Below are 24,655 nucleotides of genomic sequence, written 5' to 3'. Positions count from 1 at the left end.
GGGTCCAATTTCTCTTGTTACCCTTGTGAAAATAAAAACTTGGGGGCTACAAAATCTTTTTTGTGAAAAAAAAAAATATTTTTTATTTTCACGACTCTGCATTCTAATCTTCTGTGAAGCACTTGGGCATTCAAAGTTCTCACCACACATCTAGATAAGTTCCTTGGGGGGTCTAGTTTCCAAAATGGGGTCACTTGTGGGGGGTTACTACAGTTTAGGTATATCAGGGGCTCTGCAATCGCAACATAATGCCCACAGACCATTCTATCAAAGTCTGCATTCCAAAAAGGCGCTCCTTCCCTTCCGAGCTCTGCCGTGCGCCCAAACAGTGGTTTACCCCCACATATGGCACATCAGCGTACTCGGGATAAATTGGACAACAACTATTGCAGTCCAATTTCTCCTGTTACCCTTGTGAAAATAAAAACTTGGGGGCTACAAAATCTTTTTTGTGAAAAAAAAAATATTTTTTATTTTCACGACTCTGCATTCTAAACTTCTGTGAAGCACTTGGGCATTCAAAGTTCTCACCACACATCTAGATAAGTTTCTTGGGGGGTCTAGTTTCCAAAATGGGGTCACTTGTGGAGGGTTTCTACTGGTTAGGTACATCAGGGGCTCTGCAAATGCAACATAATACCCGCAGACCATTCTATCAAAGTCTGCATTCCAAAACGGCGCTCCTTCCTTCCGAGCTCTGCCGTGCGCCCAAACAGTGGTTTACCCCCACATATGGGGTACCAGCATACTCAAGACAAATTGGACAACAACTTTTGGGGTCCAATTTCTCTTGTTACCCTTGTAAAAATAAAAACTTGGGGGCTACAATATCTTTTTTGTGGAAAAAAAAAATATTTTTTATTTTCACGGCTCTGCATTATAAACTTCTGTGAAGCACTTGGGCATTCAAGGTTCTCACCACACATCTAGATAAGTTCCATGGGGGGTCTAGTTTCCAAAATTGGGTCACTTGTGGGGGATTTCTACTGTTTAGGCACATCAGGGGCTCTCCAAACGCGACATGGCGTCCGATCTCAATTCCAGCCAATTCTACATTGAAAAAGTAAAACGGCACTCCTTCTCTTCCAAGCTCTGCGGTGCGCCCTAACAGTGGTTTACCCCCACATATTGGGTATCAGCGTACTCAGGAGAAATTGCACAACAACTTTTGTGGTCTAATTTCTCCTGTTACCCTTGTGAAAATAAAAATTTGTGGGCAAAAAGATCATTTTTGTAGAAAAAATGCGATTTTTTTTTTTTCACGGCTCTACGTTATAAACTTCTGTGAAGCACATGGGGGTTCAAAGTGCTCGCCACACATCTAGATAAGTTCCTTAAGGGGTCTAGTTTCCAAAATGGTGTCACTTGTGGGGGGTTTCCACTGTTTAGGCACATCAGGGGCTCTCCAAACGCGACATGGCGTCCAATCTCAATTCCAGCCAATTCTACATTGAAAAAGTAAGACGGCGCTCCTTCACTTCCAAGCTCTGCTGTGCGCCCAAACAGTGGTTTACCCTCACATATGGGGTATCGACGTATTCAGGAGAAATCGCACAACAACTTTTGTGGTCTAATTTCTCCTGTTACCCTTGTGAAAATAAGAATTTGTGGGCAAAAAATCATTTTTGTGTAAACAAAAGCGATTTTTTTATTTTCACGGCTCTACGTTATAAACTTCTGTGAAGCACTTGGGGGTTCAAAGTGCTCGCCACACATCTAGATAAGTTCCTTAAGGGGTCTAGTTTCCAAAATGGTGTCACTTGTGGGGGGTTTCCACTGTTTAGGCACATCAGGGGCTCTCTAAACGTGACATGGCGTCCGATCTCAATTCCAGCCAATTCTGCATTGAAAAAGTCAAACGGCGCTCCTTCACTTCTAAGTTCTGCGGTGCGCCCTAACAGTGGTTTACCCCCACATATGGGGTATTGGCATATTCAGGAGAAATTGCATAACAAAATTTATGGTTACATTTCTGTTTTTACACTTGTGAAAATAAAAAAAATGGTTCTGAATTAAGATGTTTGCAAAAAAAAGTTAAATGTTCATTTTTTCCTTCCACATTGTTTCAGTTCCTGTGAAGCACGTAAAGGGTTAATAAACTTCTTGAATGTGGTTTTGAGAACCTTGAGGGATGTAGTTTTTAGAATGGTGTCACACTTCATTATTTTCTATCATATAGACCCCTCAAAATGACTTCAAATGTGATGTGGTCCCTAAAAAAAAATGGTGTTGTAAAAATGAGAAATTGCTGGTCAACTTTTAACCCTTTTAACTCCCTAACAAAAAAAAATTTTGTTTCCAAAATTGTGCTGATGTAAAGTAGACATGTGGGAAATGTTATTTATTAACTATTTTTCGTGACATATCTCTCTGATTTAAGGGCATAAAAATACAAAGTTTGAAAATTGCAAAATTTTAAAAATTTTCGCCATATTTCCGTTTTTTTCATAAATAATCGCAAGTAATATCAAAGAAATGTTACGACTAACATGAAGTACAATATGTCACGAAAAAACATTCTCAGAATCAGCGGGATCCGTTGAAGCGTTCCAGAGTTATAACCTCATAAAGTGACAGTGGTCAGAATTGCAAAAATTGGCTCGGTCATTAAGTACCAAATTGGCTCTGTCACTAAGGGGTTAAGTGGTGAAACAATATCCAAAGATTGGTTCAAAAAAGGGGCCATTTTCTGAGACCCGTAGAGTCTTCATTTTTCATGATCTTGGGCAGGGTGGGAGGAAAAAAAAGGAATTCTGAAGTTTTTAATTTTTTCTTGTTACACCATTTAATGATCAGGTTATTTCTTTTTTATATATTGATAGATCAAGTGTTTCTGAATACGTAGATACCAAATATGTGTATATTTGATTTTTTTATTGTTTTATTTCAATGGGGCGAAAGGGGGTGACCTGAACTTTTGGATTTTTTTAGTTCTTGTAATATTTTTTAAAACTTTTTTTACTTCTTGCATACTGCAATAGTCTCCTATGCAGTTGTCTAATCGGCTTTGTTACACACAGGCGATGAACAGATCGTCTGTGTGTAGCAGAAATACTCACTTGCTACTAGCAAGTCAATGTAGGCTACATGGGACTCTGTGGAGGGTGGATGTTGGTGCTCAAGTAGGGTCTCCAACCCGTATCAACAAATGTAAGAAACAAACTTGGCACTCAATTTTTTCGGAAGAAGGGTAAGGTTGTTTATTTCACATCCTGACAAACAGATCAATTGCTGAACGTTTTCGGTCCAACGCGGACCTTCCACAGAGCAATATAGTTTATCTTGAATGTATACAGTTAGCCAATTTGCCCTTCAAAAAGCATATGCGGTAGTTGAATTGCTGTAGTGCAATAAACTGGTTGCACAGGTCCTTCTCAAAAATTAGCATATAGTGTTAAATTTCATTATTTACCATAAAGTAATGATTACAATTAAACTTTCATATATTATAGATTCATTATCCACCATTTGAAGCAGTCATTTCTGCCAAAGGATTCCCGACCAAGTATTGAGTGCATAACTGAACATTATTATTTGTTGGTTTTTTTGTTTGTTATTAAAAAACACTTTTATTTGATTGGATGGGTGAAATATGCTAATTTATTGAGACAGGTTTTTTGGGTTATCAGGAGTTGTATGCCAAAATCATCAGTATTAAAACAATAAAAGACCTGACAAATTTCAGTTGGTGGATAATGAATCTATAATATCTGAAAGTTTAATTGTAATCATTACATTATGGTAAATAATGAAATTTAACACTATATGCTAATTTTTTGAGAAGGACCTGTATATTGTGATAGAGGTATGTGCCGCTGCTGGATGCGGTCCAGATGCACTGTGCACAGTATTGCTGCGGCGCTGTTTAACCATGCTTCCACAGAATAAAAAAGTTAAAAAATAAAACTCATGAAATAGGCCTGGACAGAAATGATGGGACCCTTAGCTAAATATTTTGTTGCACAACCTTTTGAGGCAATCACTGCAATCACACGATTCCTGTAACTGAAAATGAGACTGCTGCACCTCTCCACAGGTATTTTGGCCGCTCCTCAAGAGCAAACTGCTCCCGTTGTGTCGTGTTTGAAGGTTGCCTTTACCAGACGGCATGTTTTAGCTCTTTCCAAAGATGTTCAATAGGATTTAGGTCTGGGCTCATAGAAGGCCACTTCAGAATAGTTTCATGTTTTCCTCTTAACCATTCTTGTGTGTTTTGGGTCATTATCCAGTTGCAATACCCTTGACCTGCAACTGAGACCAAGCTTTCTGATACTGGGCAGCACATTTCTCTCTAGAATCCCCTGATAGTCTTGAGATTTCATTGTCCCCTGCACAGATTCTAGATTTGTGGTCTATGAAGCTGATATTTGTGCCACCTGAGTGCGGCTGGGCATAGAACCAGTTTGAGCTATTACTTGAGGTATCAAAGCTCCTAGCATGGAAGGTTTACCCAGCAGCCACACCAGCATCCACTTAATTGAAACTTAAGTTCAAAAATCTAAATACTGTCCAAGACACAGAAACCTCATGCATGGTCCCTGGCTGACTGCTTCTGTGCAATTATAAAATGTTCTACATATTAACATAGTAACATAGTTAGCAATGCTGAAAAAAGACATGTGTCCATCCAGTTCAGCCTATATTCTGTCAGAATAAATCCCCAGATCTACGTCCTTCTAATGACGCTAATAACTGTAAGATACAATATTGTTATGCTCCGGGTCAGTCTCTTGAACCCCTCGACTGAGTTCGCCATCACCACCTCCTCAGGCAAGCAATTCCAGATTCTCACTGCCCTAACAGTAAAGAATCCTCTTCTGTGTTGGTGGAAAAACATTCTCTCCTCCAGACGCAGAGAATGTCCCCTTGTGACTGTCACCTTCCTTGGTATAAACAGATCCTCAGCGAGATATTTGTATTGTCCCCTTATATACTTACTTATACATGGTTATTAGATCGCCCCTCAGTCGTCTTTTTTCTAGACTAAATAATCCTAATTTTGCTAATCTCTCAGGGTATTGTAGTTCCCCCATCCCATTAATTAATTTTGTTGCCCTTCTTTGTACTATCTCAAGTTCCTTTACATCCTTCTGAGCACCAGTGCCCAAAACTGTACACCGTACTCCATGTGCGGTCTAACCAAGGATTTGTGCAGAGGCAGTATAATGCTCTCATCATGTTTATCCAGACCTTTTTTAATGCACCCCATGATCCTGTTTGCCTTGGCAGCCGCTGCCTGGCACTGGATGCTCCAGATAAGTTTATAATTAATTCGGATCCCCAAGTCCTTCTCCCTGTCAGATTTACCCAGTGTTTTCCCATTCAGTGTGTAACGGTGATGTTGATTCCTTTTTCCCATGTGTATAACTTTACATTTATAATTGTTAAACCGCACCTGCCACCTCTCGGCTCAAGTTTCCAACTCATTCAGATCCATCTGTATCTTCTCTTGTATTGACTGATTTACATAGTTTTGCATAATCTGCAAATATCAATATTTTACTATGTACACCTTCCACCAGATCATAGTTGACCAAGCATTTGACTACTATGGGTCAAATGCTTGGTCAACTAGTTGCGTTACTATGCTTACATACTTTTAACATTAGTGCTCTACCAAGGTAATGTTTGTACCACATGAGTTTGGATGGAAAAACAAGAACAATTTGAATGGTTGAATGAGGTATTAGGGCTCCCAGCAAAGAAGGCTAACACCGCTCCCTCACCCACCTCATCTTAATTAAAACTTCATATCAAATTTTGGGAAATGTTTAGACTTCAAGGTGAGTCTCCTCTATGTGTGTTGCCTGAATTTAGCAGACCTTTAAGAGCAGCAGGACTCCACCTGTTACTGATCAATGTTTCTCTTAGAAATGCTGCTCCAAGCCCTCTCCCAGGCATCAATGTTGCACAATTACACTATTTGTACTCTGGGTCCATTGATGACACTTTTCCTGCTGTCTGCCTCTAATTTGAGCAGTTTGGGACGTTTTTTGGCTCTCCTACGGTGTTGTCTATGTGTTGGGTAAACCCATTAAATTCAAGGGGTTCAGGTATGTTCGATAAACTGTTCAGTGAATATCGGGACTTTCACCTAACCGAACCTTGAAAAGTTTGCTCATCTCTAACCTGGATAAGACCCTATTGTGATATTGCATTTTTAAAAAATCTTGTACTACATGAGTTTGGATGGAAAAACAAGAACAACTTGAATGATTGAATGAGGTATTAGGGCTCCCAGAAAAAAAGGCTAACACCGCTCCCTCACCCACCTCATCTTAATTAAAACTTCATATCAAAGCTGTAAATGCTGGCCCAGACCCTGATACCTCATGCATGGCCCATGGTTGACTACTGCTGTGCCAATATCAAATTTCTACTGTAGGTCAATTGATGCCACTTTTCCTGATATCTGCCACTAATTTGAGCAGTTTGGGAAGTTTTTTGACCCTCCTATGGTGTTGTCTATGTGTTTGGTATTGCCTCCCATTAAATTCAAGGGGTTCAGGTATGTTCGACAAATTGCTCAGTGAATATCGGGACTTTCATCTAACCGAACCTTGAAAAGTTTGCTCATCTCTAACCTGGATAAGACCCTATTGCGATATTGCATTTTTTTAAAAATCTTTACATTCTGTTTCTTTACACCAAGAAGAGCAGAAAATGCTTTTGCCAAACGCTATGAAGCTAATCTTCTACAGACTAAACTAAGAATTAATCTAAAGATTGTAATATTTACTTATGAAATAAAGGACTTTCTTGCTTCTTGAATATGTCATTTCAAAAGTTGAACGTTTTTATTTGTATAAGCGACATTTAGAAATGTCAGGATCGAGTTAACAAGACAATTTTATTTAGTCCTATGAAGAAAAAAAGTTGGCCACATCTGGTAAGTTTAATATTACGGTATCACTTAATTACATCTTGTCAGTAACTCCAATAGTTATATAATGTGTGGGATGCTGCTTTCTCTATCACAGATGAAAATCTTCATTGATGCTGAATCACTGAACTCTACGAAGATTAGATTACTCATTGGCGGATTTATTTGACAAAATACCCGTAATTTCCTAATTTCTTGCCATCTAATGACCACTGTAATAATCCTGTGCCTTTCTCTTTATATGACTTTGACAATCTCCACTAAGTGTCAGCTGAGAATACAAAAGGCAATAGAAGAAAATGAATATTATCAGCATGGGGACGTTATCATCGGAGGAATATTCACTGTTAATTTAAACATGGAAGAGATTCCAACAAGCACAAATCAGACAGTGATGTTTTGCAATGGGTAAGTCAAAATAAAAAAAATTGCTTTCATATTTGAGTGCAAAATGATCATGAAAAATTATTTTTATTTACTTTTCAAAATAAATGATTGGCAGAATGATTTGAACACTGTATCAATGTGAACTCAGGTTTCGATAGGCAGAAATATCCAAAAGAGGTTATTGAGACCGCGAAAAAAAACACAGTGTATATTGCAGCTCAGCCCCGATAAAACATCTAATATTGATACAAACATTTATCCCAGTATCTCTGTATTATGTAGCGCCACTAACAATGATTTCACAAATTATACATTGTATTGCTAGAACTCATTTTCTTTCGTTTTTTTATTTTTTATTTTTGTTTGCTTATACTGCTCACTTTTGTTATTTGTTTTTTTTTATTTGCGTTTGTTTATACTCTGCCTGTCTGTTAGTTGTTTTTATGTTTTTGGTTTGGTTACACAGCTCACTTGTGTTAGCCGCTTTTATTTTTTTCGCTTTCTTATTTTTTTGAAGTCATTTTAACTATATTCATAAAAGTATTTTTTTTATGCAAATCGCTGAAAATGTTTTTCTGTCAAAGCAGGATAAGTTAACTCACAGCAAAGTTAATGTAAAAATCAAGCCCAACAAGCAATGGCATAATTGCATGTTTTTCACCATATTACCCCACTTGGAATTTTTTTGTTTTACTTTTTTTCAGTACTGCATATGGTAAAATGAATGATTTCATTAATTGGATCAAAAATAAAACATATATCACTCGTCAAAAAAATTAGGGAAAAATTCAAAAATGTGAAATGTTATTACTATGTTAGTAAGTTTTGAACATCTTGTCATTGTCATTGTCTGTCGACATCCATGCAATCGTATTGTAAACAATTTGAAATATTAAAAAATACATATTTGGTAAAGAAAATAATATAACCCCTGTAGTTGGGTTGAGCGACTTTTGTTTTTATAGGATCGGGTCGGATTTCACGAAACCCGACTTTTTCAAAAGTCGGGTCGAGTGAAATCGGCCGATCCTATAGAAAAGTCGGGGTCGGCCAAAACACGAAACCCAATGCAGTGCATTGGGTTTCTAATGGTTCCCAGGGTCTGAAGGAGAGGAAACTCTCGTTCAGGCCCTGCGATCCATATTATTGTGTAAAATAAAGAATAAAAATAAAAATAATTGCTATACTCACCCTCGGACGCGCCCTGGTTGTAATCGGGAGCCTTCCTTCCTAAGAATCAGCGCTTGAAGGACCTTTCGATGAAGTCGCGGCTTGTGATTGGTCGCGTGAGCGGTCACATGGGCGTTACGCGACCAATCACAAGCCGCGACGTCATCGAAAGGTCCTTCAAGCGCTGATTCTTAGGAAGAAAGGCTGCGGGTTAGAACTAGGTCGCGTCCGAGGGTGAGTATATTCCTAATTTCAATGTGTCACGTACTGCTGTCCATATTAATGTATTATTTAATCTGATATCATACATAATGTCATTAATCATTAACTGGTAGAAATGTTGTGTATGTTTTCAGAGCTCTTTTTTCCACTTACAAGGCCTTTTTGGATTTTCAATTTGCCATAGAGGAAGTGAATAAAAATCCGTACATTTTGCCCAATGTGACCTTAGGATATTATGTGTCTGATTCTTGTACCAGTGCTAGGAAAGCTGTGAAAAGTGTAATACAAATATTATCAGGACCAGGAGCTCCCGTACCTAACTATAGCTGCGGGAAAGAAAGTAACATTGCAAGTTTTATTGGAGATCTGTTATCAGTAACAACTGTGCCAATGGCAGAACTGCTGAATCTGTATGGATATACACAGGTAAGAAATCAGCAGCCAATAATTAACACCAGTCCATGGTCAATGGTCCAGGATTCCAGGCTTGGCTTATTATTATTATTATTATTATGGCAGCACGGTGACTTAGTGGATAGCACAGCAACCTTGCAGCGCTGGAGTCCTCGGTTCAAATCCCACAAAGGACAACATCTGCAAAGAGTTTGTATGTTCTCTCCGTGTTTGCGTGGGTTTCCTCCGACATACTGAGACAACTGACTTGGACCATGTATCGTGGTCATGGGAAATAAACAGTTATGAGAACTCAACTAAACTAAGAATTTTTGTTACTAATCTAATTTAGCTGACCTGGTTCACCTTCAACCTATTATTGCTGAGTAACATCTGAAACTTTATTTAAATGCCTATTATTTTTTACAAAACATGGACACTAGAAATGATGAGCGAATATGCTTTGTACTGCTCGATACTGGATCGAGCAACGTTACTCGATTGAGCATCCTGGGTGCTCGAGCACTATGCCCGATTGGCGCACCAGAACACTCATGTTCGACGTTCATACCAGACACCCTATGCTGTGTGCGGTTCCAAACCTCGAACATGGACTTTAAACCAATAGTGCATTGGCTGCGCCTAATTAATCTTGGTGAACGGCTGCATATCAGCCAATTACCAAGCTTTATCACTGTGTGCACTTCCTGCTGCATCACAGTATTGGTTGGCGCAACACATGAGATAACCTGTATAAAGACAGCTTCACATGTTGTGCCGCATTGTCAGACAGAAGAAAAGAGTGCAGAAAAGCTTAATGCGTGCAGCCCCTTTAAATCTACTCTTTACAGCCTGTGTTGGTGGAGCTGCTGCAAGGAGAAGACGTGGTAGTCCTACACCTGCTACATAGGTCTGATTAATGCTGGCAGAATGGTATGGGCATAAGATGGTGAAAAGGTGGTAGATTGGATGGTTGAAAGTGACTCTAATTCGTTTGGCATTGTCTTCCACCCATTGTCCTGCAGAATTCACAGATTTGGCACTTGAGGACCATGGGGACCATAGGGATCACCCAGGGATTTAAGGGACAGCCATCGTGGAGCGGGGGCGCCAGATCGCATATTAGGGGGCCACCCTCCGCTGACAGGAAGGATATCAGACTTCAGGGTCTACTAGGAATAGGAAGGTATACTATATTTTGCATTTTTTTTTCTTTTTTTTAATTTTTTGATATCCCGTTTGTATTTTTGAAAAATATTTTTTTCTTTGGGTATACTCTTCTTTATATAGGCTGTTACCCTGAACCCTGTAATGTGAATCCCTAGCGGGATGTTTTTTTTTATCTATTTTTTGATTGATGGTATTACCTGGGATTATTAATAAAGATTAATGTTTTTAAGGGTAGGTTTTTTGTTTGGTACTACGCTTGATATACTCCCCTGCAATAATTTGGTTGGACAGTTGGACTATTTTAGTTGGAAATGGCTGGTTTCCTGTCGGGACCGTTGAACACCAATAAATGGCTGGATGAGGCAAAGGAAGTCTTCTCAGAGCAGGAGGGAGGATCAGATTTAGGTACAGGACCGAACTTGAAAAATCTTTTTTTCTGAATTATTGGAGGCCTATAAAGAAAATATTAAGTCTGGTTGGTCCAATCATTGGACAGTTATAGTAAACATAACATTGTGCCTAGAGGGCTCAGGATTAAGGTTATAACTGCCACTAGAAGTAGATCAGCGTCGTTCTTGGAAAATTGAGAGAAAAAATCTATATCATCATCACTAAGGTTCATGCAGATTTTAATTGAGGAAGAAAAGCATACATTTGAGAGGACATCTAAGAGATTAAAAGAACTTATTGAAGGGGCATTGAAATTTAAATCTGAAACTAATTTCACAAATAAGGAGGAGAATTTAAGAGTGGCTGTTGAAAAATATCAAGCAGCGCTAAAGGATCGGAAGCACAAACGTTTTTTGAGGGATTTATCAGAATTCAGAGATAAGCAGGCATACCCGAATTTACATATGCGGGGAGCGGTTAGTATTAAGGTTGAGCGACTTTTGTTTTTTTAGGGTCGGGTCGGGTTTCACGAAACCCGACTTTCTCAAAAGTCGGGTCGAGTGAAATTGGCCGATCCTATAAAAAAGTCGGGGCCGGGTTCGGCCGAAACACGAAACCCAATGCAGTGCAATGGGATACTAATGGTTCGCAGGGTCTGAAGGAGCGGAAACTCTCCTTCAGGCCCTGGGATCCATATTTATGTGTAAAATAAAGAATAAAAATAAAAAATAGGGATATACTCACCCTCGGACGCGCCCTGGTACTAACCGGCAGCCTTCCTTCCTAAGAATGAGCGCGTGAAGGACCTTCGATGACGTCGCGGCCTGTGATTGGTCGCATGACCGCTCATGTGACCACTCACGCGACCAATCACAAGCCGCGACGTCATCAAAGGTCCTTCACGCGCTCATTCTTAGGAATGGAAGCTGCCGGTTACAGCGGTTACTACCAGGGCGCGTCCGAGGGTGAGTATATCCCTATTTTTTATTTTTATTCTTTATTTTACACATAAATATGGATTCCGATACCGCAAATATCGGCCGATATCCGATACTTGCGGTATTGGAATGAAACGCGACTTTTGCGCGAAGATCGCCGACCTCATGGCCGACCCCACACAGGGATCGGGTCGGGTTTCATGAAACCTGACTTTGCCAAAGGTCGGCGACTTCTGAAAATGGCCGACCCGTTTCGCTCAACCCTAGTTAGTATGGATATTTCTTCCTCTGATCTAGAACCCTCAGATCCTGAGGCTAATCCAAAAGAGAGTCCCAGGTCTTATGAGAGATTTACCAACCAGCATAGGAGAGGCAGAAGGTTCAAGAGATGGCAGAGAAAAGGAGAAGAGAGTGGAGGGAGAGGAGGTCTCCATCAGGGCTCAGCCTCCACATCATCCTCATATTCTGCACAGCCCTCTTTTTTAGGGAGCCGAGATGCTCGATATCAACTTCGAGGCTGGACAGTCACTTACAACAAATAAGTAACTCTGGGGACATACAAAGGGACTGGGACATGAAGGGATCTGATAAAAATTGCATTATTAATTTATCTTCTCACACACTTACGACATCAGAATACAAGGTATTGAAAGCAGGGATGACCTTTGTTCCAACCACTAGGCTTAACCCTTTTGTATGGGTGAAAGATATACATTTGTTTTTGAGAAAGTTAAGATGGAGAAAATGATTTGCTTACAATGACAGGAATAAGTGCCAACAATTGGGGATATCGATTGATGAACTCCCAGACGTTCTATTACTCACCGACCTGGCTTGGGAAGGTGAGAGGAACGTGGGAGAAGGTCCTTTTACAAACCTTAAATGTAAGCGCACCAAGATGCCACCTAGTGGAGAAGTGAGCAGCATTGACATTTTTTAAAACTTGTGGTGGAGGATATTATAAGAAAAAAAAAAAAATATATATATATATATATATATATATATAGATATAAGAAAATCAGGACAAAAGATAATCAGATACCCTCGAACCTGTCATTTGATGATTTGATGACAATACAGAATCTAAAGGATAATACCTCTCTGGTTATAAAGCCCTCAGTTAAGGGGGGGAACACTGTGGTAATGAATAATGAGCAATACCGGCAAATGTGTGTTGAGCTGTTGTCTGATAGGAAAACCTATGAGATCCTTTCATGTGACCCCAGTCCTGAATATCTAAAGGCCCTGAGAGAGATTGTATCTGAAGCAAAACAGAAGTGTCTTATCTCCTCTAATGAGATGGACTTCCTCCTGCCAAAATACCAGCTGATCGCCACATTTTATGCAAATCCCAAGATACACAAAGGGTATCCCCCTCTAAAAGGGAGTCCCATAGTGTGTGGTATTGACGGATTATGTCAGAATAGTAGTGTATATCTTGATCAGATCCTGAGAGGTTTTGTTACAGCCCTTCCATCACATCTGAGGGATACCACGGATCTACTGAATAAGTTGGATGGTATTAATGTTGAACCAGGGACTATCCTGGTATCAACTGATGTAGAGGCACTGTACTGTCACTGTATTTGAGTATACCTCATGAACGATGCCTAATGGAAGCCAGATACTTTCTGAGCACTAGGGGTAGCCATCTAACATCACATAATGAATTCATCTTAGAATTGTTACAAATTGTTCTAAGACATAACTTCTTCCTTTTTGGGGGGAGGTACTACCACCATCCCAGAGGCACGGCTATGGGGAGCCACATGTGCCCCCACTTATGCCAACATGCTCCTGGGCTGGTGGGAGGATATCGTGGTTTTCAAGGATGGGGATGTCATCCGGGGGCCCAATATTCAATTTTGGGGCCGCTATATAGATGACATCCTCGTCCTATGGACGGGCAGTGCAGAGGAGTTTATCACGCTTGTCCAACATCTCAATGTGAATAATTTGGGTTTAAAATCCACATATGAGATAGGGGGGAATACAATTGTCTCTCTTGATGTGTCGATTACCATACAGCCGGATGGCTCTTTGAAGATATCTATATTTTGGAAAGCCAGGGCGATGAACAGCCTACTGAAATGGGAGAGCCATCATCCGGTCCCCCAAAAACGAGGTATTCCGAAAGGACAGTTCTTCCGATTGAGAAGAAACTGCTCAGGGACAGCAGGTTTTTGTGACAAGGCACACGATCTAACCCAGAGATTCAAAGATCATGGGTACCCCGGTTCGGTAATAAAAAGAGCGTATCATAATGTGCTTAGGACTGACAGGACATCTCTTTTGACATAAAAAAAAAGTACAGGATTCAGATACACTCACTAGATTAATAGGCACCTTTGATGACCAAAATCCCAAAATGTTGCATATTCTTAAAAAACATTGGAATGTTCTCAGAACTGACTCTGATATAGTTAAATGGATTACACCAAGACCATCGGTGACATTTAGGCTGCCGTCACACTAGCAGTATTCGGTCAGTATTTTACATCAGTATTTGTAAGCCAAAACCAGGAGTGGGTGATAAATGCAGAAGTGGTGATATGTTTCTATTATACTTTTCCTCTATTTGTTCCACTCCTGGCATTGGCTTACAAATACTGATGTAAAATACTGACCAAATACTGCTAGTGTGACGGCAGCCTTAGGAGGGGTAAATCTATCAAGGACCAGCTTGTCAACAGTCAAGTCGCCCCTCCTAAGAAGGAGGGAATGTGGCAGGACAATAGGGCCATAGGTACCTTTAGGTGTGGACATTGCAGCTACTGTCGGTATGTTACGCCATCCAATACGTTTACTAGTACAGTTACTAATAGAACTTATAACAACAAACAGTTTGCGAATTCTAAGACTGTGGGAGTCATCTACCTGTGCACATGTACCTGTTCACTTAACTACATTGGTAAGACTAAGAGACAGTTTCAAGTGCGGATTGGTGAGTATCTTGGTGACATACGTAATAAGAGAGACACACCGCTGGCTCGGCATGTGAACATGTGTCATAGGGTGATCTGGGATCTAGTGCATTCAGGACAATCAAAGTGGTGGAACCATCGGTCCGTCAAGGAGACTGGGATAAAAAAATCTTGCAGAGAGAAACAAGGTGGATTTTTTAGATGGACACGGACCACCCTAAGAGGCTTAACCCTCCGTCACATACAATATTCGGACTAACGAGTTCACATACAATGTGCCTGTCAGGCGCCTGCTGGAAAAATACCTATAATATCTAATGTTTGCAATTTCAGTGCTCTAAAAGTGATCAGTGACCTTCATAGGGATGTAATAAAAGAGACTACACATAATCAGTTGCAAAAAAAAACATTTACTTAACATAAAACTAATAACTATGAAATACAAACTTTTCAAAACTCCCGCCAAATAGTCCCCAGTTCGACTCTCTCAAAAAAATGTACAAAGAAAATTTTTGAACACAAACTTAATTTTAAGGTACCTTAAGTACTATTAAAAACATATTAAATCAGAAGTAGATGCTGAGGTTTCCCCAGAAAAGTCACACTTGCAGAGCAAATAGCAACAATTACACACCATTTTTGCATGTGTCAGGCAAATTGCTTTATGACATTTGAGACATTCATAATTTGAAAGCCCTCTGGTTCCGCTTTCCGTTTGGCAGGTGGTGCATCTCCTTCTTTTGTGAGGTGGTGCAGATGGTGACTTTTCACCATCATCTTCTGGGCGGAACCTTTTGAGCTGAACTTGAAGGCGAGAGGGGATACCGATTGTTTTCACGCTTCTCCTGCATAGCTCTCCAAGTACTAGTTCATGGGCCAATTTTTTCAGATACAATCGTCTATGGAGTGGTTCAAGCTTGTTTTCAAGATAAATTACTTGTGAATTTATACCACCCAAATTCAACATAGCAAAAAAATATGACCATTGGCCAGCGTTTGATGTTTCTGCTGATGTTGAAAGTGGAGCACATCTGATCTGCTGTAGCCAATATAATATGATCCAACTTCTTCATCCTCACCACTGTCACCATCTTGCTCTGTTTCAGAATCCAGGACACATTCTTCCACCTCATCATGAGAATCAATCTCACTTTCCTCTCCTAAATCCTCATTCAGTGTGAGGTCTCTATCATCTAACAGCATGTTTGTTACTTCCTCAACATCAAGTTGTTTGGATAAATTGTACATTTTCCTTTCCATTTCAGCAGATAATCTAAAGCAAGAGAAAGAATATGTTAGGGAACTACTGTATATGCCTGAGCAGCACACTTTCTTTTATAAAATCTCCCTTATTTCTATGAAATATCCTCACATTTTGTGCTATACATTCATAAAACAAGCTAAATAAACTATTGTGATGAATAAAAACATAAAATACCAACCTTACTGAATGTGACGTATTCACATACAATGAGCCTGAGAGATCTGTGCAGCTATATCCTCTCCCCTGAAGCTCTGAAATCCAACTGTGATATCAGGTTTCACAGACCTTCAAGAGACAGGAGACTACCTGGAGGGAGGGGGTTTCCTCACAATCTGGTGAGGAAGGAGAAATGAAAGTAAAAGAGAAGCGCCTGTCAGATCAGTTGTATGTGACGGAGGGTTAATGAACAGTTGATGTTCTTGAGCTTCATCTAGCGAGGAAACAATTTAGCCTGGTATATATATTATACTATTTATACAAGTTTTGGGTTTTTTTTACCCCTGGATTATAACATCCTTGAAGGTAGTGGAAGATTGGTATGTACTGTATGTTTATTCACCATTGTGTCATAATAATCCATATTACAAAGCAATCCAGAACCCCCTTTTTTTCTACATTTATTTGCTTGGTCACACTGCAGAGTACAGCCAGGTCATTTTAATACAACAGTGTGAAAATCTAGCAATTTAAAATGGCTTTTTTTTTGTCTCAGGCATCAGATGTTAGTGTGCAGAAAATTCTGGCCTTTTTTTGGTACTGTAGTATTTTTTTCTGACAAGATTTTTTGACACCATTTTGCTGACCAAAAAATCTTTAGCTGGTTCAAAAATATTTAGCTACAGTTCTTATATTTATCACTGTCTTTTGTACACCACATGCATCGCATATCAATAAGCTAATTTTTTTTTACAATTTTGATGGGCCAAAAAATATCCAGGGCACATATTTAACAGAATTCTATCTCCGTCAGACGAAAGATCTATGTGTGTTCTACAAATAGTGGCATTTCCGGCCTATTTTCCACTGTTTTTCTGTCGGATACCCTAGGTGTATACAGTATTTTGGGGTTAAAAAAAAAATAAAAAAAACTCCAGGCAACATATTGAACAGTTTGTTATCTCTGTCAGATGCCTGGTCTATCTGTGCCCTACAAATCGTTGCTTTTTAGACCTACCTTCCACTTTTTTTTTTGCTTTTGCTGTCTGCTACACTAGGTCCATACACTATTTTTGGGTAAAATATAAAAACAAACTGGCCACGTATTGATGAGTGTGATAGCTCCCTTAGACTCTTGATCTATCTGTGCTCTACAAAAGGTTGATTTTCCACTTTTTTTGCTATCTGCTACCCTAGGTCTATACACTATTTTAGGATAAAAAATTCAATAATACAGGCCACGTATTGAACAGTCTGGTTTCTCTGTGACATGCCTTATCTATCTGTGGCCTACAATTTGTGTCAATAGATTAGAGCTGAGGCTTGCATTCACCTTTTAATTAAAATTAGCAAGGCCATGGCAAGGGACAGGGAAGTGGATGTTATGGTGATGGTGCATGCAGAGGTTAAAGCTGTGGGCAAGCTGAAAGTGGGCCACAACAAACACCCACATCTTCATCTTCATATTCCTATCAGAATTCATAGGGCACGGCAGAACAGCACTCTTGACACCAAAGCAGCATAAACAGGCAGTTGTTTGGATGGCGGATAATACTTCCAGTCGCTTTGCCACCAAAACCAGCACCGTCTTCCACACAGTCAAGTCTGAGTAGCCGTGACTCTGGACCACATATTCCTCACCCTGATCCTCCTTCCTTCCACCATGCTGAGTGCCCTGAGACAACTGATCCAACACTTGGGAACTTCAAAGAGTTTTTCACTTTTCCATTTACAGATTCAGGTCTCTCTTCCAGTCCACTTGAAGCGAGGCAAGATGAGATTCCATGTAGCGATGCCCAAATATTTGAGCAGCCATGGTCACATGAAGGCAATGGTGTTTACGTGTCACAAGAGGTGGACGATGATAAGAATCAATTGCCAGAAACTCAAGAGGAGGACCAGGGTGTGGAAGTGGAAGAAGAGGTGGTGGATGATATAGCAACTGACCCAACCTGGAAGGAGGACATGCATGGCGAGGACAGCAGCACACAGGAGGATGAAGGCATAGCACCCCAACAGGCAGGAAGACGCAGTGTGGTGTCAGACAAAAGGTGGGCAATCGTTCCCCACAACACCAACATGATGGAAGTTTCTAGTCCAACTGTAAGGTCTTCCTGAGTCTGGCTGTTTTTTGAAGACTTTGCTGATTACAATGCCACTCTCGCATCAGCTATTGACACGGTTGCCCCTCTCGTCCATGGCAGAGCGCGACGTATCAATAGACAACCTTGGCATAATAACACCACCAAAAAGCTAAGGCAAGTGTCCAGGGTTGCGGAGCGGCGTTGGAAGAAAACACACTCGCAAGACGACTTCACTGTATTCAAACAAGCGACACTCGCTTTTAAATCTGCACTCACCTCTGCTAAACAGGCCTACTTCACAACCCCCGTATCTTCCCTATCCCACAACCCCAAACAGTTATTCAAAACATTTAACTCCCTCCTCCGCCCCCCCACTGCCCCCTCCAACCTCCCTCATCTCTGCTGAGGACTTTGCCACACACTTTAAAAATAAGATCGACCAGACAAGGCAAGTCTTTATTGTTCAACCACCACAACCCCTTTGTATACCAGACCAATGCCCAAACCCCATAACCTCCCTATCCAACATCACTGAAGGGGGACTTAATTGTCTCCTCTCCAAATCCCACCTCACCACATGTGCGCTCGACCCCATCCCATCCCACCTCCTCCCCAACCTCACCACCACACTTATCCCATCCCTAACCCACCTCTTCAACCTATCACTAACTTCTGGCACCTTCCCCTCTGCGTTTAAACATGCCACAATCACGCCTATCCTTAAAAAGCCAACCCTCGATCCAACTGCTATGCCCAGCTATCGCCCAATATCGCTGCTCCCATTTGCTTCCAAACTCCTGGAGCAGCACGTCCATGCTGAACTCTCCTCCCACCTCTCATCTAAATTGTTGTACGACAATCTACAATCTGGTTTCCGCCCCATCACTCAACTGAGACTGCCCTAACCAAAATCACTAACGACCTACTTACCGCCTAAGCTACTGGACAATACTCTGTACTCCTCCTTCTAGACCTGTCCTCTGCTTTCGACACAGTTGACCACTGCCTCCTACTGCAGATGCTCTCCTCCTTTGGCATCAAAGACCTCGCCCTATCCTGGATCGCCTCGTACCTTTCCAACTGCACATTCAGCGTCTCCCACTCCCATACTACCTCCTCATCCCACCCTCTCTCTGTTGGAGTCCCCCAAGGCTCTGTTCTAGGACCCCTACTCTTCTCAATCTATACACTTGGCTTGGGACAACTCATAAAGTCCCATGGATTCCAGTACCACCTCTATGCTGATGACACTCAGATCTACCTCTCTGGCCCAGACGTCACCGCTCTTCTGTCCAGAATCCCAGAGTGCCTATCAGCCATATCCTCCTTCTTCTCCTCTCGCTTCCTCAAACTCAATGTGGACAAATCTGAACTCATCATCTTTCCTCCATCCCACAAATCTTCCTTACCTGACCTATCTATCGCAGTCAATGACATCATGCTTTCCCCTGTACCCGAAGTCCGCTGCCTCGGAGTAACCTTCGACTCTGCCCTGTCCTTCAAACCACACATCCAAGCTCTTTCCACCTCCTGTCGCCTCCAGCTCAAAAATATCTCCAGGATCCGTCCTTTCCTCAACCCCCAATCTACTAAAATGCTTGTACACGCCCTCATCATTTCCCGCCTTGACTACTGCAACATCCTTTTCTGTGGCCTCCCTGCTAACACCCTTGCACCTCTCCAGTCCATCCTTAACTCTGCTGCCCGACTAATCCATCTCTCTCCTCTCTACTCCTCCGCTTCCCCCCTCTGCAAATCTCTTCACTGGCTCCCATTCCCTCAGCGTATCCAGTTCAAATTGCTAATACTGACCTACAAAGCCATCCACAACCTGTCTCCTCCATATATCTCTGAACTAATCTCTCGATATCTTCCCTCACGTGATCTCCGGTCCTCCCAAGTCCTCCTTCTCTCCTCCACACTTATTTGCTCCTCATCCAATCGCCTCCAAGACTTCTCCCGAATATCCCCCATCCTCTGGAACTCTCTGTCCCAACATGTCCGACTATCAACCACAGTCGGATCCTTCAGACGGAACCTGAAAACTCATCTCTTCAGGAAAGCCTACAGCCTGCACTGACACCGCTGCTGCCTCATCACTATCGAAGCTACCGCCTCACCAACACTGGAGCTACCGCCTCACCAACACCGGAGCTACCGCCTCACCAACACCGGAGCTCCTGCAACCCTCAACCTACTGTCTCCTTCCCCATAATCCTGTAGAATGTAAGCCCGCAAGGGCAGGGTCCTCGCCCTCTGTACCAGTCCATCATTGTTAGTTTGTTTACTGTATGTGATATTTGTAACTTGTATGTAACCCCTTCTCATGTACAGCACCATGGAATCAATGGTGCTATATAAATAAATAATAATAATAATAATAATCCCAGACAGGCCATTTGCAAAACCTGTTATGCCCACTTCAGCAGGGGTAGCAAAACTACCAGTCTGACCATCACCAGCATAATTAGGCACATGACAGCAAAGCACCCGACTTTGTGGGCCAAACCACAGGCACCAGGAACAGTGTCTGCAGGTAACGCCACTCCTTCTTCCACTGTTGTGCGTGAAAGCCAATTCCCTATCCACGGTGCATGTGAAGATGCCTCCTGCCCTGCACCTGCAATTTCACAGACTCAACTAGCACCATCATCGAGCACATCTTCATCCTTGTCCCTGCACAGCCTTCAGTTGTCCATACCACAGTCATTGGAATGCAAGCAGAAGTATGCCTCCAATGCCCCACAGGCCACAGTACTAAATTCACAAACTTCTCATCTACTTGCACTCGAAATGTTGCCTTTTAGGCTCATGGGGATGGAAGCTTTCCGCCACGTGATGGTGGCGGCCATCCCAAGGTATTCGGTCCCCAGTCGCAACTATTTCTCTCGGTGTGCCTTCCCAGCATTACACAAGCACATATCCCACAACATTAGCCGTGCAATTAACAATGCTGTTACAGGGAAAGCCCACCTAACCACGGACACAAGTGGACAAGTGCTTGTGGGCAGGAATGGTACATCTCGCTGCTGGCACATTGGGTTAACATAGTGAAAGCTGGGACCTAGTAAGTCATTGGGATGGTGCACGTCCTCCCAAACCCAAGGATTCCAGGTCACACATCAATCTGGGATGCCACCACAGTCTACATCTCCTGCACCTCCTCCTCCACCTCCTCTTCAGCCTCCATCACTGAAAGTAGCATATCAGTCACAAGCTGGAAGCACCGCAGCACTGCCTCAGCCAAGCACCAACAGGCTGCACAGAAGCTAATCTGCTTAGGTAACAAACCGCACAATGCTGAAGAATTGTGGACAGCTCTGAAAGAGCAGTCAGATCTGTGGCTGACACTGCTGAACCTACAGCCAGCCATGGTCATGTGTGACAATGGCCGGAACCTGGTGGTAGCTCTGAGGTGAGGCGAGCTCACACACGTGCCATGCATGGCCCATGTGCTTAACCTAGTGGTTCAGCATTTTCTCAAAACCTACCCAGAGCTGCCGGATCTGCTTATGAAAGTACACCAACTGTGGGCCCATTTTAGAAAGTTAGCTGCAGCTTCAGCCCCCCTTGCCGTGCTTCAGCAGCGTTTGCAGCTTCCGGCTCACCGACTAGTGTGCGATGTCTTCACGCATTGGAGCTCTACACTGCACATGTTGGAAAGGATTTGTGAGTAGAAGAGGGCAGTTGTTGACTATCAGCATCAACAGGGCGTCGTTATTCAGTTCAGACTTCACACATAAGACCTCAGGAGTGGACATGGATGCCAGACATCTGTACCACCCTGCAAAACTTTGAGGAGTCCACAAGATAGTGAGCAGCAATGGCGCCATAATTAGCATCTGCATTCTGAAAACCTCTCTGCTCACAGTGAAAGAGGATGCATTGCAGAAGGAGCATGAGGACCTGGAGCAAGGAACCATGCAGGGTGATTACATACAGCCCAACCTCATGTTATCCCAACGTGAACTGGTTGACAATGAGGAGGAGGAGGAAGAATAGGAGCTACTTTCATGTGCTATAGACGATACTGAAAGTACAACTGTCATACCATCTGTTCAGCGTGGATGGCCTGAGGACAGGGAGGATGAGAAGGAGGACACCTTGGTCACTTGTTCTGTTGTTGAGGACACGGAAAGCTTTCCTGTTACCAGTCTGGCATGCATGGCTGACTTTGTGTTGTGCTGCTTGTCCCGTGACCCTCATATTGTAAAAAAATTTTGTTGAGTGTCATTACTGGGTAGTGACTCATTTAAACCCAGTCTACTAGGAGAACTTTCTATCTCTTGTTCCAGAGGCAGACAGGTGTGCTAAAATGGTGCAGTACAAGAAGGCCATAGTTGCGAAAATATTTTAAAAATTCCCATTTGAAAACGCTGGCACCAGACGTCACAGTGCATTAGAAAACCAAAGAGTACAGGCGAGAGAGACACAACTCCAATCCAGCAGTGGCAGGCCAACATTGGCAAAGTTCTGTGACAGTTTTCTCAGACCCTCCAATCACCCTGGCCCTGAGGCATGTTGTAATGCCACAATGGAATGTTTGGAAAGATGGTGAGGGAGTATCTTGCTGACCGTACCAATGTCACCCGTGATTCCTCTGTGCCTTTTAACCCTGCTGTTCTGTTCGGTCTGGGGAGACCTATTTTGAACTTTGGTATTTTTTGGGGTGTTCAAGATGCGGTTCTGAAACTTGTGGTTGATTGACTTAAATGAGGATGGGTCGGTCGGCCACGGGTTTCAGAGCCGCATCTTGAATATTTTAAAGAATATTGAAGTTCAAAGTCGGTCATTTTTGACCAACAGAACAGCAGGGTTAATCATTGGGTATCCAAGCTGGACACGTTGCATGAAATGGCTCTCTACACTTTGGAGGTCCTGTACTGTCTAGACACTAGCATTTTGTCAGAGCGGATTTTTAATGCCGCTGCTGGAATTATAACAGATAAGCAGCTCAGTCTATTCTTTGCAAGAGTGTCTATGTGGCTCGTAAATGTTTTTTAAAAAATGTACCCCCCATGGGGAAATGTTTATCAGCCCTTACACATAGTGTATGGGCATTTCAAGCATAGGAGAACCACGTCTTTAAACTGGGAAAATATTCATAGGAGGACATCCTCCATTTCTCTTCAGACACCCCACTAAAACACGAGGGTGAACGTATTCCGTTATCCAACAGTCACTCAAATTTTTGGCAAGGCTGTTATGATGCCTGTAAATAATTTAAAAAAAAAGTAGACCCCCAGGGGGAAATGTTTGTCAGCCCTTAAACTTAGTGTATGGGCATGTCAAGTATAGGAGACCCACCCGTTTAAATTGGGAAAACATTCATAGGAGGACATCCTCCACATTTCTTCAGACACCACCACTAGAACATGAGGGTGAATGTATTCCGTGATACACCAGTCACTCTAATTTTTGGCAAGGGTGTTTATGATGCCCATTAATAATTAAAAAAAAAGGTAGACCCCTATTTTCCAAGCTCCGCCCATGACAACACGCCCCACTCCTCCTGCACGCCACATGGTGCTCTAATGGCGGTGGTTTTGGCGGCAAATTACATTACACAGTCTCTCAAACAAATCGCAATTAGGCACAGTCTTTTAGGTGCACATGACCCAATTTGCTGGGTCAGTCAATCCTGTTCGTGATGCCAAGATGAGACGCCCCACCTGGGCCATGGGGAACTCTGTACCGGGTCCGGTGATTCACAGGGGGATGTCACAGTGGCGACCCGGTCCGTGGTCCTGGGCGCTGATTTAAAATGGGAAGGTTTTTAAAGGGAATAAAGTTTATTTTCATGACGCCATCAGTGGTATTAGGTCAGTGGGGACCGACGCTGCTTAACCCCTTCATGACCTTGGGATTTTTCATTTTTCCGTGTTCATTTTTCACTCCCCTCTTTCCCAGAGCCATAACTTTTTTATTTTTCTGTCAATTTGGCCATGTGAGGGCTTATTTTTTGCGGGACGAGTTGTACTTTTGAACAACAACATTGATTTCAGCATGTCGTGTACTAGAAAACGGGAAAAAAATTCCAAGTGCGGTAAAATTGCAAAAAAAGTGCAGTCCCACACTTGTTTTTTGTTTGGCTTTTTTGCTAGGTTCAATAAATGCTAAAACTGACCTAACATTATGATTCTCCAGGTCAGTACGAGTTCATAGACACCTAACATGACTAGGTTATTTTTTACCTAAGTGGTGAAAAAAAATTCCAAACTTTGCTTAAAAAAAAAAAATTGTGCCATTTTCCGATACTCGTAGCGTCTCCATTTTTCATGATCTAGGGTCTGTGAGGTCTTATTTTTTGCTTGCTGAGATGATGTTTTTAATGATAGCATTTTGGTGCAAATACGTTCTTTTGATCGCCCTTTATTACATTTTAATGCAATGTCGCGGCGACCAAAAAAACTGATTTTTTTCTCGCTACACCGTTTAGCGATCATGTTAATGCTTTTTTTAATTGATAGATTGGGCGATTCTGAACGCAGTGATACCAAATACGTGTAGATTTGATTTTTTTATTGATTTATTTTGATTGGGGCGAAAGGGGGGTGATTTAAACTTTTTTTTTTTTTTCACATTTTTTTATCTTTTTTTTACTTTTGCCATGCTTCAATAGCCTCCATTGGAGGCTAGAAGCAGGCACAACGCGATCGCCTCTGCTACATAGC

The 24,655-nt window shown here is 41.9% G+C and overlaps 1 protein-coding gene across 1 annotated transcript in view; it reads left to right on the top strand.

Annotated features, from left to right (window-relative positions):
* Positions 1-24,655, top strand: part of LOC138657469 (vomeronasal type-2 receptor 26-like) — a 71,717-nt gene that overhangs the window by 5,532 nt on the left and 41,530 nt on the right. Inside the window, exons 2-3 of the mRNA XM_069745266.1 lie at positions 7,149-7,291; positions 8,797-9,088. Coding sequence (XP_069601367.1) covers positions 7,149-7,291; positions 8,797-9,088 — 435 coding nt within the window. The remainder of the gene's footprint in view (positions 1-7,148; positions 7,292-8,796; positions 9,089-24,655) is intronic.

The sequence above is a fragment of the Ranitomeya imitator genome, chromosome 1 (genome assembly GCF_032444005.1).
Source record: "Ranitomeya imitator isolate aRanImi1 chromosome 1, aRanImi1.pri, whole genome shotgun sequence".
NCBI lineage: Eukaryota > Metazoa > Chordata > Amphibia > Anura > Dendrobatidae > Ranitomeya > Ranitomeya imitator.
This window is presented reverse-complemented; position numbering and strand designations above follow the sequence as displayed.